The sequence below is a fragment of the Chamaea fasciata genome, unplaced genomic scaffold (assembly GCF_029207755.1).
Source record: "Chamaea fasciata isolate MVZ Bird 193981 ecotype frontalis unplaced genomic scaffold, bChaFas1.0.hap1 SCAF_20, whole genome shotgun sequence".
In the NCBI taxonomy this organism is placed as follows: Eukaryota; Metazoa; Chordata; class Aves; order Passeriformes; family Sylviidae; genus Chamaea; species Chamaea fasciata.
In genome coordinates, this window is record NW_027094105.1 from 5,470,916 (window position 1) to 5,486,228 (window position 15,313).

Genomic DNA, 15,313 nt, shown 5'->3' on the forward strand with positions numbered 1-15,313 from the left:
TCCCACCTTTTGTATGCCCCATCTCTGAAGCACCTCCACACAATTCCTTCTGCACAGGGATTTACCCATCTGCACCTGACAAGCTGTTTCACTCTACTGCAGCTCCTGGACACTCAGTGCTGATACAGATCTGCTCCACCTTCCCTATCAGTGACAGCCCCTGATTGTATGTACAGCTTTGTTAACTCTGTGGAATGAAAAGATCAGGTTATAATCAACCACAGCTTGAAAACCACCCAGAGAAAAAGCAAGAGAAGAGAGATGGTTTTATTCTAGTCATGGAGACCTTCATTATACAGAAATGAGAGTTTATTTCATCCAATAAACAAGAGTGACAGGTAGATCACAAACTGCATCACAGCTACTACCAGCACTGAGACAGTTCACCCACAAGTCTGGGGTAATACAATAACCCAACTGCACACAGCAGAGAATTTAACAATCAGCTCAAAAACTCAACACTGGGATTTGGTTAACTTTTTGGATGTGTGTGTGTATATATATATGTATATAGATATTCTTTTCCTACTTAAGTATTTCCTAAAATTCACATGGAAGCACAAATGGCTTTTAACACCTGGACATATATAGATTTTTCATCTTATATATATATTTATAGATATTTATAACAGTAAAGATATGTTTCTCATTACTACAATATACTTGTTTAACTCCTTTAAGCAGCTGGGAAGAAAAAAAAAAACCAAAAAAAACCAACCAAACAAAAAAAACCCCAAACAAAAAAACCCCAAAAACAGTTTCACTACAATCACATCTGATATGTGTGTGTCACAAATTACAAACAAAACAAGCCATGTGTGAGATTCGAGTCAGACCATTCCAGGACAGAACAGCTAAGAGGCAGGCAAAGAGTCTCAGAGCAGGCCTACATGTCAAATGGTGGTTTTGGGCTCTCCGGGCGGGCGGGACTGGCCTTACCCGGCCGGCTGGAGGTTAGAGACAAGAAAAACAAAGAAAAAGGGAAAGGGAAGGAGAAGGGGGAGAAGTAGTAAAACAATAGTTAAAATACAGAAAGGAACTGGCATCAGAACAATAGAGGATCCACAAAAGAAATTAAGAGTAATAGCACTGAAATGAGAGAACTGCAACAAGAATCAGGCCTGGAGGACAGCCTGCAACACAGGTTCATTTAGCTCTGGTAGAGACATGACATCTGAGATGTACAGGGTTGATATATTTTTTTAATTCTCAAGTAGGTTTTTATTTTTGTAGTTGGTTTTTTTTTCTTTTTTTTAATACATGTAGCATGAAAATAAAAACCAAACCTTAAGATGAGTTGTGATCAACGGTTATTACAGGTTTCCCCAAACACGTACCATCCACATGCAAGAAAAGGCTACGGAAGAAGTCACCACAGTACCCCAAAAACACTGAAAGATGTGCTTAGTTCAAAGCAGAAATATTTTCAACAAAACACCACACAGCAAACTCCCTGAAACATTTGGCTGTCCGTTTGCAAGGGGGGAGCAGCGTGTCTATTCTCCTCGCCCTGCTGGGTTCAGGAAAGTCAGCCAAAAATGGTGATGCAAGACAACTGCTGGCGGGAGCCAGTGTGCCCCCAGTAGGAATGGCCCGGCTCCAGGAGCCGAGTGTGAGCAGGTCCATGAGCTCCCTGCACGCTGAGGTGTGTGCGCTATCTCAGACTTCACTCTGGCAGGACTGGGCTGATCCATTGATTCCCCCCGTTACTGATCTCCCTGCCTCACTTTGATATGAAGTTGATTGCACTGTTCCCAACATGAAATTTTTGCACCTTAGAAGTCAAGCTAATACACAGGACATTTAATCTGTTCCTAACAGGTGTCATGTGTTTTGACAGCATATTTTTGCTAAGCCACGCTTTTGTCTTACACTACAAGGAAAGAAAACAGCTACAGCTCAGTCCTGAGTGCTACAGCTAACTGGTGCAGGCAGGACACTTATCCAGGCTAGACTAGGCAGATGGAATTACTGGACGGACAGCCACCACTTGGACCTAAGGGTGTCCCTGTGGCTGATCTCTCCAAGGAGCCTGCGTACTTCAGGGATCCATGCCACTGAATGAAGGCTACTCTATGCTCACAAAGCAGTACAGGACGCACGAGCGAAGACGAAGAGCTCAATCACTAGGCTAGAGTTTTACGACACACCGGGGAGGGGTGGCGGGAGGCAGGGATGTGGGATGGATGAGAGGAGTGACTGTGGCTGTGGAAGGGAGGGTGGAATGGGGAAGCCACCAGCACGGCACTCGTCGCCAGCTGTCTACAGCCTCAAGTTATAAATCTAAGAGGGACGGTTCAGCCGGTCGGATTATGGTAGGTCGAGTAGGTGAGGCGGGGCCCCTTCTGCTGTGAAAAAGCAGGAAACAAAAACAAGAGAACACACACTGTGGTTAGCACAGCAATTGCAGTCACAACCACACATGCTTCTCCACTTTGCCTGAGCCAGCAAAAGAATCCAACCTGAGGCACAAACCCCCAGAGCGCAGCCCCACAAAGGAGACTCACAGGCTTCTACTCAGCCTCGCACTGGCCTTTCTGCACAGCACAGATCACCAGTAGAGCAATCCCCTGGAGTGCCAGTTTTGCTTCCCTCTGAAATTTGGAAGTGCAGAGATTTACTGCCAGTAAGTACCCTGGCTGTGGGATGAGTGGAGAAGCATGGACAACAGTGAGCTCCTGTATCAAGCACATGACAGTCACACAGCATGGATGGGGTCCTCTGAGATGCGCTGCTGCCAGAGGCTCTTGGCTGGTTTGGAGGAGCACCTTCTTCCCCTGCCCTCGAAGCTACTGCAAGCCTGAGATTCCCTGTTCTGACATGAGACTGATCTTGGATATCAGGGGCAAGCTCACGGCTTTCACTTTTCTGTTGCAGAGCAAATGCAGTGTCTACTTCAATAACAGGAACCATGGCTACTCCTACTCCACTCTGTTCCAACCCTTTTGCTAATACTTCAGCCACATAAACATAAGTGTTTGCCCTCTGCATGGATTAAGTGTTCTAGAATTTCCTTCCTGTAAGGGACTGGGGGAAAAAAACGCTGCAACAAAAACATACAAGACAACACCCCTAACATGGCTCTCAGCTCATTACCTGAAATATCATTTCAGTCTCAAACTACAGGCTGTAAGAAGGCTGTAAGTTCTGTAAGACTGAGTCCAATCTGTGTTTTTCCTTTAAAGCATGCTCCCTGCACTCCGTGACCTCAACTCCATTTTGCTGATGTTTCTTTCATTAAGATAAATAAATTGTTCAGTACCAAGCCAGAGTAGCTTTAAGGTTCAAACTGCCTGAAATGCAAAGAGCAAAGCCAACAGCATGTAGACTTTAGTCTGCTGGAGGGGAAGCCATTGCACTGAGCATACAGGACCAGGTCTCACAGAATTAATGCCTCAATAACTCCACACTGACCACATTTATATTACAGAAAAACAACTCTCTGCTAGAAATGAAGGCCCTCTCCTGACACAGGGACTGAGAGGAGGGAGAGGATATTAGCACCAGCAGTCCATAATCACACTGGCACTAGAGGAGTTACACTCCTATAAACTGGGGCAAGTTCCCTCATTTAGCAAATAAACCAGAGCAACTCTCCAGTCCTGTTTATTAAACCTCAGCAGAAGTCACTGCTCCAGATCTATTAAACCTCAGAGCTTCATGACATGCGGGATCCGTGCATTATCTCTAACGGTGCTCGCAGTGTAAATGCAGCCACACCAACCCTTTGGTGGCTTCTACTGTCATTGGAACAGCAACAGCACCTGAATTAAAACCTTACAGAACTTGAAGTCAACATTTAGTGAGATGCTGTTGCATCATCACATGTTAGAAGGCCTTTTTTGGGAAGGTTAAAGGACTGTTTGCATTTCAGGAGTTTGCACAAGTTGTGCTAAAAGCCTCTGAGGGTTCACATAAAAAGAATGCTTGAAGCCAGCAGAGTATATGAAGTGCTCTGGCAGGAGTGGCTACTTGACCCTAGCAGGATAAATAGGGCTGAAAGGAGCACAAGTAATTCACAGGTGGATGGGCTGCTTTTTTGTAATGTACTATGATTGATTTTTGCAGACTTATTTCTCTCAGCATCCAAAGCATTTTAGGGTGTGGGGCTGTCACTTTTTAAACTTGTGGGCTGTTTCTGTTGAGGTTTTCTGGAGATGCTTGCAGAATCTGCCTGGTAAGTTTAGTAAAAGGCTGAAAACTGTTTCCCAGCACTAAAAGGGACAGAGAAATCTCTCAGGCAACATTTACCCCCCAAAATGCTGCTTCAGTCTTACTACATTGCTAGCCAAGCCTTTTTATATCACTGAAAAGTTACTTTTCTCTGTCAGGACAAAGGACAAAGTTTTGCTCACAGGGAAGCCTGTGGCTGTCTCCAGTACATGAGAAGGAAGACCTGAGCCCTGGCAGGAGCCCAGGGAGATGAGTTACAGTGACTGTCACATCCTTTGAAGTCGGTCTTTCAGGCCATACCCAGGGAGAACACTGAGCTAATCCTATCTAAGAACCACTGGGCTAAAAGGGAGTTCTGTTGATAAGGATCTAACAGAGGTGGGAAAATATTATGTTTATTCCCTCGTACTGCAAAAGGTTCTGGGTGTAATTTTTTTGATCATTTGGGGGGTTTTTTTTTGTTTGTTTTTAATTTTTATTTCCTTGGTGCTCTTTATGCCAGATTAAAAACAAAATGCCCCGTAACAGCGAGTCCCAGAATGGGGTACAGACAACAGCAAGGCTCCTTCCCAAGGTTGTTCACCCAGGATGCATGTTTCCAGGGCTGTCAGGGATGTCTGCAGTAGGCAGAATATTGGAGGAAACTGCTGATTGCTCCAACACCTCTGCAGTGTGTCATCAGTGAGGAGGGTTGACGATGACGTCCTCAAAGATGTCAATCATGAGCAATCACTGCAATGTGGCAGCTCTAACGGCAGTTCTGTGCAGCAGTAACAGACACCATCTACTGCAAGATGGGGGCTGGCTGAGACCCCCTGCCCCAGAACAGGGGCTTGAACTTCTGCTATTCCTATTAAAGTAGGATTTCAGCTCATGCTCCTCGCCCCCAGATCTCTCCGCCACAACCAGCGGCAAGGGAATCTGTAGGAGCTGCTGCTGCTCCACTCTTCTCTGATAGAACAACATCCACAGAGAAAGGGAGAAGTGGCCCAAAAATCCACACCTGCCCTGTTTTGCCCTCTGTACCTCTCTGACAAAAAGGGCTGGAGGTTCCCAAGAAAAGGACTCAGGAGAATTTGCTAATGTCCCTCTTCACATCCCCACTGACATTAACAGGATGAGCAATATACAACACAAACTCACACCCTGCTACATCACTGAACCACTACAATGCTGCAAAATGCAGGGAGAGAGAGGACAGGGAGCTCAGGGCAGAGTGTTTGAGGGACACAGATCACTACACCCTTCCTCTTGCAGAGGCAGGAGGCAGAGGAGAGAAGGCAGTTTGAATGGAAGCAGGAGAGTAACCTAGAAGGTAAAGGGTCAAGGGGAGAACAAACAAAGGGAGTTCACATCTATCCGATGATGGGACACAAGGATAAAAGGAAACATTCAATGTCAGAGTTACCCTGCACTCAGACATGGAAGTCCTGACATTAATGACCCAAACTCCTCTCAACTTCCATGAGCACTAGGGATACAGTGAGGATGGGAGCACTTCTCCAGCCAGACATTAGAATATAAGAAGAGGAGTCTGAACTATCAGCTCCTCAAGTCTCTGTCTTGATCCTAACAGAGCTGACAGACCAAATCAAAGCAGAGTTTATTCAGCTGATCTTACAGTTAGTGTGGATATAAGCCAATGAAAGACACAGAGTTTAGACCTTGTTGCCAGAGCTCATTCCCCCATCCCGCCTCCTCTATTTAGAAGCAGAGAAAGGGTCCTCCAGACCTTAAATCAGGTACTGAGGCTTTCCCGGCTCCTGCAGCTCAAGCAGCTGCTCTGTCTCTGATCAGCCGGTTTTTCTGTTCAAGACTCCTCCCTTTATGAGATCCTGGCAGAGGTGGTTCATCAGACAAGGGACTCTGTTACTAACACAAGAACTGGGCAGCAGAGGAGAGCTGCAGAGCAGTGCTGGAGGATGGGGACACAGTGACTCATGCATCGCAGCGAGAGTGCAAAACCTACCGTGGCTGCCAGTCCTCAGGGGTCACTGATAGTGATTCTGAAAGACAACACGAAATCAACATGGCAGTTCAGACAGTTCAAGGCAGAGGCCACACAGACTGTCAGGAAGGTGGAACAGGTACACAGGTGCTTGCACAGACACAGTCATACATCCCCCTCCAAGCACAGCATGAGTAGGGGGACTGCCAACACACAGAAAACACTCACAGCCTCATCTCTGCACACATCCAGACTCTGCTGTGCACAGGGGTGCATCAAAACCCATCCATCAGTCCACACACCTCCTGGCTGCTGCTCACTCACCCAAGCTCCTCACACATCCAGGCTGATGTTCATACCAGTGTCATACCCAGGTTTCAGCACCCACCAGCTGGGCACAGGTAGCTGGGCTTGTCTCTCACTGAGGATTACTATCTTCTGACCGTATGAAATGTTAAAGAAAGAACTCAGGAAAGAGGGAGATAACATGCAGTCCTGAGCACTACCCAAAACGGCACAAAGCAGGTGGAGGCTTTTCTGAAGGTCATAAATCATGAAATCAGCTAGTCCAACCTTCTGAATAATTCAGATCATACAGGTGTGTGACCTTATCATAGAATGGTTTGGGTTAGAAGAGACCATAAAGATCATCTAGTTCCAACCCCTGGCCATTGTCACAGACATCAGCCACCAAATCACTAAGGAGACAATTTGTCCATGGAAACTGTGTGTCCAAGAACCCTTTGGGAGTTCCAGGGATGTGTCCTCATTGTACTGACCAGAACAGCAGCCAGTGAGAACCATGCCTGCCAGGACGCAACCCCAGACCTATGCCCTTGTGATACCAAAGAATGGAAAACCCATTAATGCCTTCAACATATTTTTCCAATGGTTGAGTCATTTGCACTGAAATGTTCTTAATTCTCCATCAAGATCTTCTACCTACAGTTTCTATCAAACTATTTTAAACTAAAGAGCTTAAATACCTGGGGGAATACCTTCACAGATTTCTTACCCAGGTCAAATCCTAAATGCAGTCCATTGTACGCTGATAGGATCTTGGTTTCTAACTTTCAGCTCCAAAAATTATGGGTTTATTTATATGGACTTTCACAGTAAACTGAATAAATGCTAAGCACAGAAGCAGGATGTCAAGTCTTGTTTTAAGTGTCCTTAATTATACGCAGGAAAACCTTTCTGTGCAAAAAAATGTACCATGTGGTGATTATACATGAAACTTATGTTTATGAAAAAGGAGTAGCATGACACTTGTGTAAGTTCATCATTCATAAAATCAGATGCTCAAACCAGAGGCACAAAACTACCAAACTTCTACACAGGCATCAATGAGCACGCAAAGTACACCCAGCCACCACCACACATTTGAGTTCACTCCACACCACCAACTCCTCCATCAAAGCTCACTCGTGCTGAACACGAGAGCTTTGTTCCTCCCTCACACACACACTACACAGCCCGGTTAGCAAGGGAAAGATGGGTATTAAAAAAGCAACAATGGAGATGGCATTCGTTCACCCATGGCAGAAGGACCCGAGTCCAAGTGCTAGCAGGGAACATTCTTATTCTATATACAGGAGAGGAAGAGAAAGAGTCCCTTGTCATTGGAAATTCTCCATTCATCAGTGAACTCAAATGACAAGCTGGTATCAGGATCCGGAGGAGTCTATGAACAACTGGAAGAATCAGAGAGGGGGATCAGAGAATGAGCATCACACTTCACAGCTTCTGGAATTACATTCTCAACTCCAGATCAGGGCAGTCAGTAGCATGCAATCCAACCTACCATCTCTCCTAAACCAAGGGGTTGCTCAGTCAAGCATGAAATTCTTTCCTCTGCTGCTCCAGTGCTGTTTTCCCTACCTTTCCCTAAACCCTTCTACTCATGCAAAAGGCAGAAAAGCCATTAGGATAGGCTATAACAGATTTCTTCAAAAAAAGGCCAATTCATTTCAGCTCATTTTGGGGAATCCTATCATGATGGCCAGGTATATAGAATATTTTTCATGAGTGAAGAAATGAAACTGAGTGAAAGGAGGAAGATGGAGACAGAAAGAAGCATAAGTATATTGAAAACAAAACCACAAAGTAACAGTATATGGAAAGGCAGGGTCACAAGAAGCAGGAGCCAAAATACACAGTAGAAGCATGCTGACATCCATAGGTGCCTCCACAGTCTCTGGGGCAACACTGAGGTATGTGAGGACAAGTTACTGTGGGAGCTGCATCAAGGTGCATAGGAAGGACTGGGGCAAAGGCACCAAGAAAGTAAAACCATTTTGCATACACCAGAGTCAGAAACTGGTCTATAAAGCTTCTGGACTCATCCACCTCTGGGCTGGCTGCAGCCTGGCAGAGAACACTTCACTCCAAACAGGCAGCACCAAATATGAGCTGGGCATTATTGCAGGAGGAATATTGAACCCACTCACCAAACACCATTCCCAACCACTGACAGGCTTGGTGTTTCCACAGAAAATGGCAAAGTTTCAGACTTGTGCCACCAGCACCCACTGGAGAGGCGTTTTCCACAAGGGAAGTGTTCCCTCTGGCGTGTCACTGGGGAGTTTCTGGTTATGTTTGTTCTTTACACTGCAATTACTTCCTCTTCCTCTTGGGAAACTAAGTACCCAACATAAAAGCATTCCTGGTTCCAGACTGCTTCCCATGTCCTGTTCAGGAACACCTACTCAGCTGCACAGGGGATAATCCCTTATTACTATGTTGAAGTGTGTCTGAAGTGACTGAACAGGAAAGGAAATGAGTTTCCTAATGGGAAAGCAAAGCTGTGTGATTTGAACCCTCTAGACTGGAAAATGCTGAAGTTGATTACACAAGCAACAAAATTGCCTAAGAATTAATTTCCCTGCCAGTGATCCTGCAATACTTTCCTACTCAAAAAGCAACTGAACAGCTTTGAAGGTCTTCCAACTCACCTTGAAGAACTCTGGGCCAAGAGAAAAGAGGCAACTTCAGACTTTGGGGAGCCCTACACAGAGGGGAATCTCACCCCAGTCCTGTGATTTATCTGGTGACTACAGGCATTGGTATAACTGCTGTAAACTTTGGGTACATGGTTTTCTCCCATGTTCTTTATAGAGGTTTGTAGAGAGAAACAGCTGCCCCTCTGTTTCTGAGAGCTGCCTTGGCATTGCCTCATCCATACCATGAAATCTCAGAGGACAACGATGCTCCTGCCTCTGGATCCAATTCAAATATCCAAAGGCTGTACCCACACCACGCACTCCATTCTCCTCCTATGGCCCAGGCAGGCCAAGTGCTGCCAAGGCTCCAACCCAAAATGAGAACATACTCCACCTGCGTGGAGCAGTGTTTCAGGACTTACCTGGGAACACCAGGAGGAGCACGATTAGGCCGAGAAGGAACCTGAGGTGGGGGCCCGAAGGGATCAGGAGAGGCCCCTGGCCTGGAGGGCACAGGGGGGGCACCACCCAGCGTGGACCCACCAGCAGGAGGTGGCCCAGGAGCCGGTCCGCGAGACCCAGGTCTGGCGGGGGGCACTGCCGGAGCTCTCCTCTGCGGCGTGGGGCTGGATGTGGGGGACCTGCCAAACAAACAAAGGCATTCAACTGCAGCAACAGCTCTGGGATCCCTCTGCCGCCACAGACTGCCTTCAGTGTTTCTCTCTTTAGCTTCACATCACTTTACACACCACCCTCTGGCTTTCAAGGGCCATACCAGGCCCTGGGTTACCTTCAAAGCTACCTCAGCCCCATCCAACCCAAGGGTCTAGAAAGTCTCAACATCTCTCTGTAAAGATGACCTAGGAGCCTGCCAGCAGAAATACCCCGGACTCTTCGTCCACAGGAAGAAGAGGAGGACTCCCTGTCTCAGTGGGAGGCCCCAGCAAGGCACTGAAGAGGCGTCAGGCAGGTCTGCGGGGCTCTCCCCCTGAGCCTCTGGTACCTGCGTCCAGACGGTACGCTCTGCACCTGCAGCCAAGAGTCGTCCACCGGTGGGGGCATGGGGGTGCTGATGGTGCTGGTGTTGATGTCCCCGATGATGTTGAGGGCCTCTTTCAGGGCGTGGTACATGCGCAGCATTTCGTCGCGTCGCTGGGCCTGCTCCGCCGACTCCTCCATCAGCGTGTTTTGGTCGCCGCAGGAGTACAGGTTTGCCAGCAGCTCTGAATGGATGAAGTCCTTGGTCTGTAAGTGAGCAGAGAGAGGGAATCAGTTTTCACCATCTTTCCCCAAAACGCTCTGTCCTGTCCCCACCTCTTCCTTCCAAGCTGCCTTCCGTTTTTCTTCATTCTTTTCCTCCCTCCCTATTTTTCCCCTTCCTGCCACTCCCACCTCCATTGACCACAGTGTGATAAGTACATTGTTTATCATGAGGTGCATGATTGTCTTCGGCATGAGGTCCCTGATGGTTTTGTTGACAATTGCCATGTAGGAATCCACCAGGTTCCTGATCGTTTCCACTTGTCTCTCCAGCTGAGGGTCCATGGAGTGCATGAAACTGTCTCCTCCATTCTCCTCTGCTTCACTGGCCTGCAGAAAAAAGGAGAAACAGACTGGTTCTACAAATGTAACACAAAATCGGCTTTTCGTGAGAGCTACGAGAAGAGTAGAAGGGAACAGGCAGGAAGCACATGCAATAAATAAAATTTATTTAAACTTACATTTTGAGCTGTGATTGTCAATGCACAACTCAGTTTGTACAGACTTCTCCAGCTCAGATCTGAGAAATTTCAGCAATAAAGCTGCTCTCTTTGTACAAAATTATTAAGAAAAGGTGAAAGGCAACAGGGACTCCTGACCCATGTTCACAGGTTATGGTCCTGGTGCATACTCAAAGCTGTATTATTATTTTTTAATGCTTACAGCTTCCTGAAAGGTTCTTCATTTGATCTGGATTTTCCATGACCAGAGTCAGTTAAAACCAAGAACCATTCACCATAAATTAAGTCTCACAGGCTCTCTGCCATGCTGCATCCTTGTCCTCATTATACAAATGAGAAAACAGATACAGAGAAGTGAAGTAACTGCTCCTCTCAGGCTGACCACAAGCAGATGGAATAAACTAGAAAACTTTCCTATCATTTCAACTGCGACTCCTGCATCATGAGGTATAATTATCTTTTCTTTCACACCAAGCAGATGAATCTCTTCCTGTTTGCCTACAGTACATTGTTTATTCTGTAAGGTAAAACCTGGACTGTGCTGTTTGACAGCAAGCAACCTCCAAGGCTTCTCCATTTGGGATCAATTTCAAAGGACTGAAGCATGAAAGAACTGCTGCCTTCCTCAATGCTATTTAAAAAAAAAAAAATCCCTGTGATTGTATAATGAAACATTTTTGTTTTACACAGCCCTAGTATGAACAATTTGCCATGTAGGAAATGGCTTCTCTTTTGTTTTGGGGAACAAAATATATGAGAAAGGGCAAATTCTTTTGTTCATTTGAGCTTTTGCTGAGAAGATCTTATATAATGAAGGAATGCAAGGTCTCAGTGTGAAACAAAGTAAAGGAAGTGGATGTCAAAGAGGACAACTTAAAAAAAGTGGGGGGTAAAAAAAAACCCCAAAAATAAGCTTGCACCAAGATTCAGAAGTCGTACAAAAAGGGAGGAATAAAAAGAAAAAAGGAAAACTCAAACCAAGAACAGAAACAGACAGCAGGAATCCAACAGAGGATACAAAGAGGGAGAAGAAGCAAATGCCTCTCAGGAAATTGTGACAAAAGGAGAAAAAAAATGAGAGCTATCTGGTGAGAGCCCCAGGAGGCAACACAGGCAAAGGGGGGTCAGACTTACTTTGTCCTTGTCCTGGCAGGCCAGTTTGAGCATACGTGGAAAAAATTAAAACAAAAAGGGACAAAAAATAAAAAAAATGACTTTTAGTTGGTCTCAGAATTTGGAGAAGGTCCCATAATAGCACTGACAAGCAAAAGACCAGTCCCACTGAAAATACATCAATATCTCTATTACCCTAGAAGAGGAACAAGTGAACTGTTTAGCTAAACTGAAAAGTGGGATGCTCTGCAAAGGAAACCACATTGTTAGCAACAAAGGACAACTTACCTGCAAGGGCCACTGCCATTCCTTACAAGGGTTTTGAGACAGGGATCAGGGTTCCCATGTCAAACCCCTCCACTTGCACAGCAACAGCTGGCCCACAGCCACTGTGGTTAAGAGGCCCAGTGTGTTCCAAAGCTGATCTGAAGTCATGTCACTGTTAGAGTCCAGTCCCTAAATCCCTTTTTAAAATCTCTTACCACTTTGCTGGAAATGCTTTAAGGCAAAACCAGCAATATTCAAGTGTAACAGGACAGATGAATGCAAGAAATCTATTAGAAGCAACAAATACAAAGAGAAAAGCAATTATCACTTTTCTAATGGGAAAACTATTTATAGCAGCTTCCTCTCACAAAGGAACAGGAAAAGCTTTGAACAGAAACAAATACCACAATTGTCTAGAATATACTTTTAAAGCAGAAAATAATGCTGACAGTAAGTGTTGTGGGACAAGGGGAAGGGAAGAGATAAGAGTTCTTGCTAAAGGAGCATATCAGAGTATCTACCAAGCAAAAGAAAAATTCAAAGAACATCCCTCCCTAATTAGTTGGAGGAAGGAAAGGGAGAACAACTGCTAAGTCAGGAAGTTCCTAATAAGGCTGTACAGAGTTACCAAAAAGGAATGGTGCCTTTGCTAAGTGGATACCATACCAGTTAGTAGTCATGGTAGTTAAATGTCACCTTTATATTGTGAATTTAATATCCACAAAACAAGACAGCCAGAGGGATTTATCAAGGCAGCCTTTTCCTACTTTATCTTCCCTTTGAAGCTGCCAGTTACTTTATCTCAAGCTTCCCTAATGGAAGCACCAGGACACAGCAAAATTTTTTTTTGTTACAAAAGATTCTCAGCTCTGGAAAGACACAAAACCTTTACAGACTTATTTTTTACACAAGAAGATGGAGCTATCCTTCTCAAGACACATGCTGTGGTCCTCCTTATCCCATTATTATGGCTGTCACTTACCCCAACGCGCTCTGGGTAGACTCCTGCACGAAGGAAGGAAGCCTTCCAGCTGTCCACCTCCTCCTGGGTCTCACAGGCCAGCTCCAGCTGCCGGTAGTCCTTGTAAACATTCCTGACAGGAAGACACATATTTCATTATTCTCTCTCGCAACTCAGAGATCTGTCATGTTTGACAAAGGTATCAATGACTAGGGAATCCTCCTGTCCTTTTAACATGGAGACACTTGGTACCTTGCTAGGAACCACATGATGACCCTGGCAAAAGGACTTTTTTTTTTTTTAAATCAAGTTTAATTGCTCTCAAATCAGTTGTATGTTTCAACAAGGCCTGATAAAGATACCCTTTTCAATTCTACTTGCTGCTGGACTCCTCCATCCATCCCAGGTCCTATAGCTTTCCTTAGTCACTCACCAAGAACATTGTGATTATAAATATGTATCCCAGCCACAGGCAGACCGAGGTAACCACATCAAAAGGCTGAAGGGTTAAGTTCACACCACATGCCATGCACTGGCAAACAAAAGGAAAACTCTACATGTATCTATAAGATTAGAAGGAAGGAAGTTAAGTTCTCCTGTCTCCTTCAAAAGTGGCTGTCCTGAAAGGCCAGTCACATCTTTCCTGGACAGCTATCCTAACACGCTCAACCCTACTCCGTTACATAAATTCTGTCCCCAGCTCCAGCAGCTGGGTGTGTTGAGATGGGAATATACCTCTGTTCAGTGTTGAAGAGAGCAAAGATGTGCTTGCTGGACATGAACCCCTTCTCCACATCTCGCAGTTTCAGGTTATCCACTGGTAACATGTACTTCTTCTCCTTCTCCTGAAAAGGGAATGAGGAACAAGTCACTCCCTGCTCCAGGGGCACCTCTGCTCTGCCAGCATGGAGCATCAAGCAACAGGGTCCCACATCATCAGAGAGGCATTCTCAGACCTAGGTCCTCTGTTTCCTTGAGTGTATGAGTGAAGGGGAACTCTGGAAACAAGAGTTTGTCCTTCCCAACTGCTTTTGTGATGTGGCCCAACCCAACAACTGTGTCTCATTAACTCCTCCAGGACCAGGCACCAGCACAGCAATGTCCAACTTCTCCAGGTGTGCTCAGCACTGTGGTCCCACTCTTCTTAGCAAAGGGTTCAATCCAGGTTCAGGAAAAGCCAGGTTTGTAATAGAGAAGCTGGTTTGATACAGAAGTTAAGTGAAAATAAACCTTGATGTTAAATATATATATCTCTCTCTCTCAAATTTACCTCTTCAGAAAACCTGACTTGCTGATTTTGTTACTTCATCCTATCACTGTCCTAGTCCTACACTCTTTTAGTTACTGTGAATCCTTCACCTTCATAAAAACAAAAACATCAAAACTTGATCTTAGCTTCTGAATGCAAATGTAGAAGTTAAGTCAGAAATTACAACCCCTGCTTAGTCTCAAATCTGGATTTACAGCAAATTAATAGGACTGAATTTGGTTTGGGGCCCTCAATTGGAGCATCCTAGTGCAGCTGGGAATTATACCCCAGTACAACAAGAGAGGGAGCCCTCACACTGGTCTCCAAAAAGCTGAACAGCTATCCAAGACTAAACCAAACTATGTGCAAAGCAAGCATGTGTGACTATCCCCTTGTGAGATCTTGTGTGTCTGTAGACATTTCTTGGCTGGAAACAACATGATCACTCTTGGGGGAAACAGGACGGAAAACAAAGATTGCCAATAGGGAGACATGCTGAAGAGCTGACCAGGAAGGAAGGGCAGGGCAAAGGAGCAGATACAAGTGACAAAGCTGCTGAGTTCGAACACCCAGGCAGTGGCAAGTCCAGCCTAACACTCTCTTAAGCTTCAGCTAAATTGACTGGAGTTTGCTAAGGATATCAGCACCTCACAGTTCTGAGATATCCCAAAGATCAAACGGTGCCAGTTCATTACTAATCATATGCAATGAGAATATCCCAAAAACCAGCAAACAGAAGAGATCACTTGGGTTGATGCCAGACTTTCTCTCAAAGATGCCAGGCCATGAAAACAGGAGAATTCTTCCAAGCAAATTTCCCGGGACTTTCTAATACTGCTAATCAGTTTTAATTAGATGTGGGCAGGCATTTTTCTAATGTGATATCTGTCAGCCACATGCTGCTCTCAGAGCTAACACAGACTACTTCTGATTCTGTGA

General features: G+C 45.4%; 1 protein-coding gene across 20 annotated transcripts in view; it reads right to left on the reverse strand.

The window, feature by feature from the left end:
* Positions 1-249: 249 nt before the first annotated feature.
* Positions 250-15,313, reverse strand: part of DNM1 (dynamin 1) — a 65,153-nt gene continuing 50,089 nt past the window's right edge. For 4 of the 20 annotated variants that reach the window (XM_066200922.1, XM_066200917.1, XM_066200920.1 and 1 more), the window contains 7 exons: positions 13,861-13,970; positions 13,147-13,258; positions 11,919-11,930; positions 10,483-10,653; positions 10,067-10,308; positions 9,486-9,704; positions 250-2,348 (listed from right to left, as the gene is read on the reverse strand). In XM_066200922.1, coding sequence (XP_066057019.1) covers positions 2,276-2,348; positions 9,486-9,704; positions 10,067-10,308; positions 10,483-10,653; positions 11,919-11,930; positions 13,147-13,258; positions 13,861-13,970 — 939 coding nt within the window. In that variant the 3' untranslated portion in view covers positions 250-2,275. Of the gene's footprint in view, positions 2,349-6,142; positions 6,180-6,205; positions 7,816-9,485; positions 9,705-10,066; positions 10,309-10,482; positions 10,654-11,918; positions 11,931-13,146; positions 13,259-13,860; positions 13,971-15,313 lie in introns of those variants that run through there. The other 16 variants (XM_066200930.1, XM_066200927.1, XM_066200924.1 and 13 more) reach the window with 12 other exon arrangements.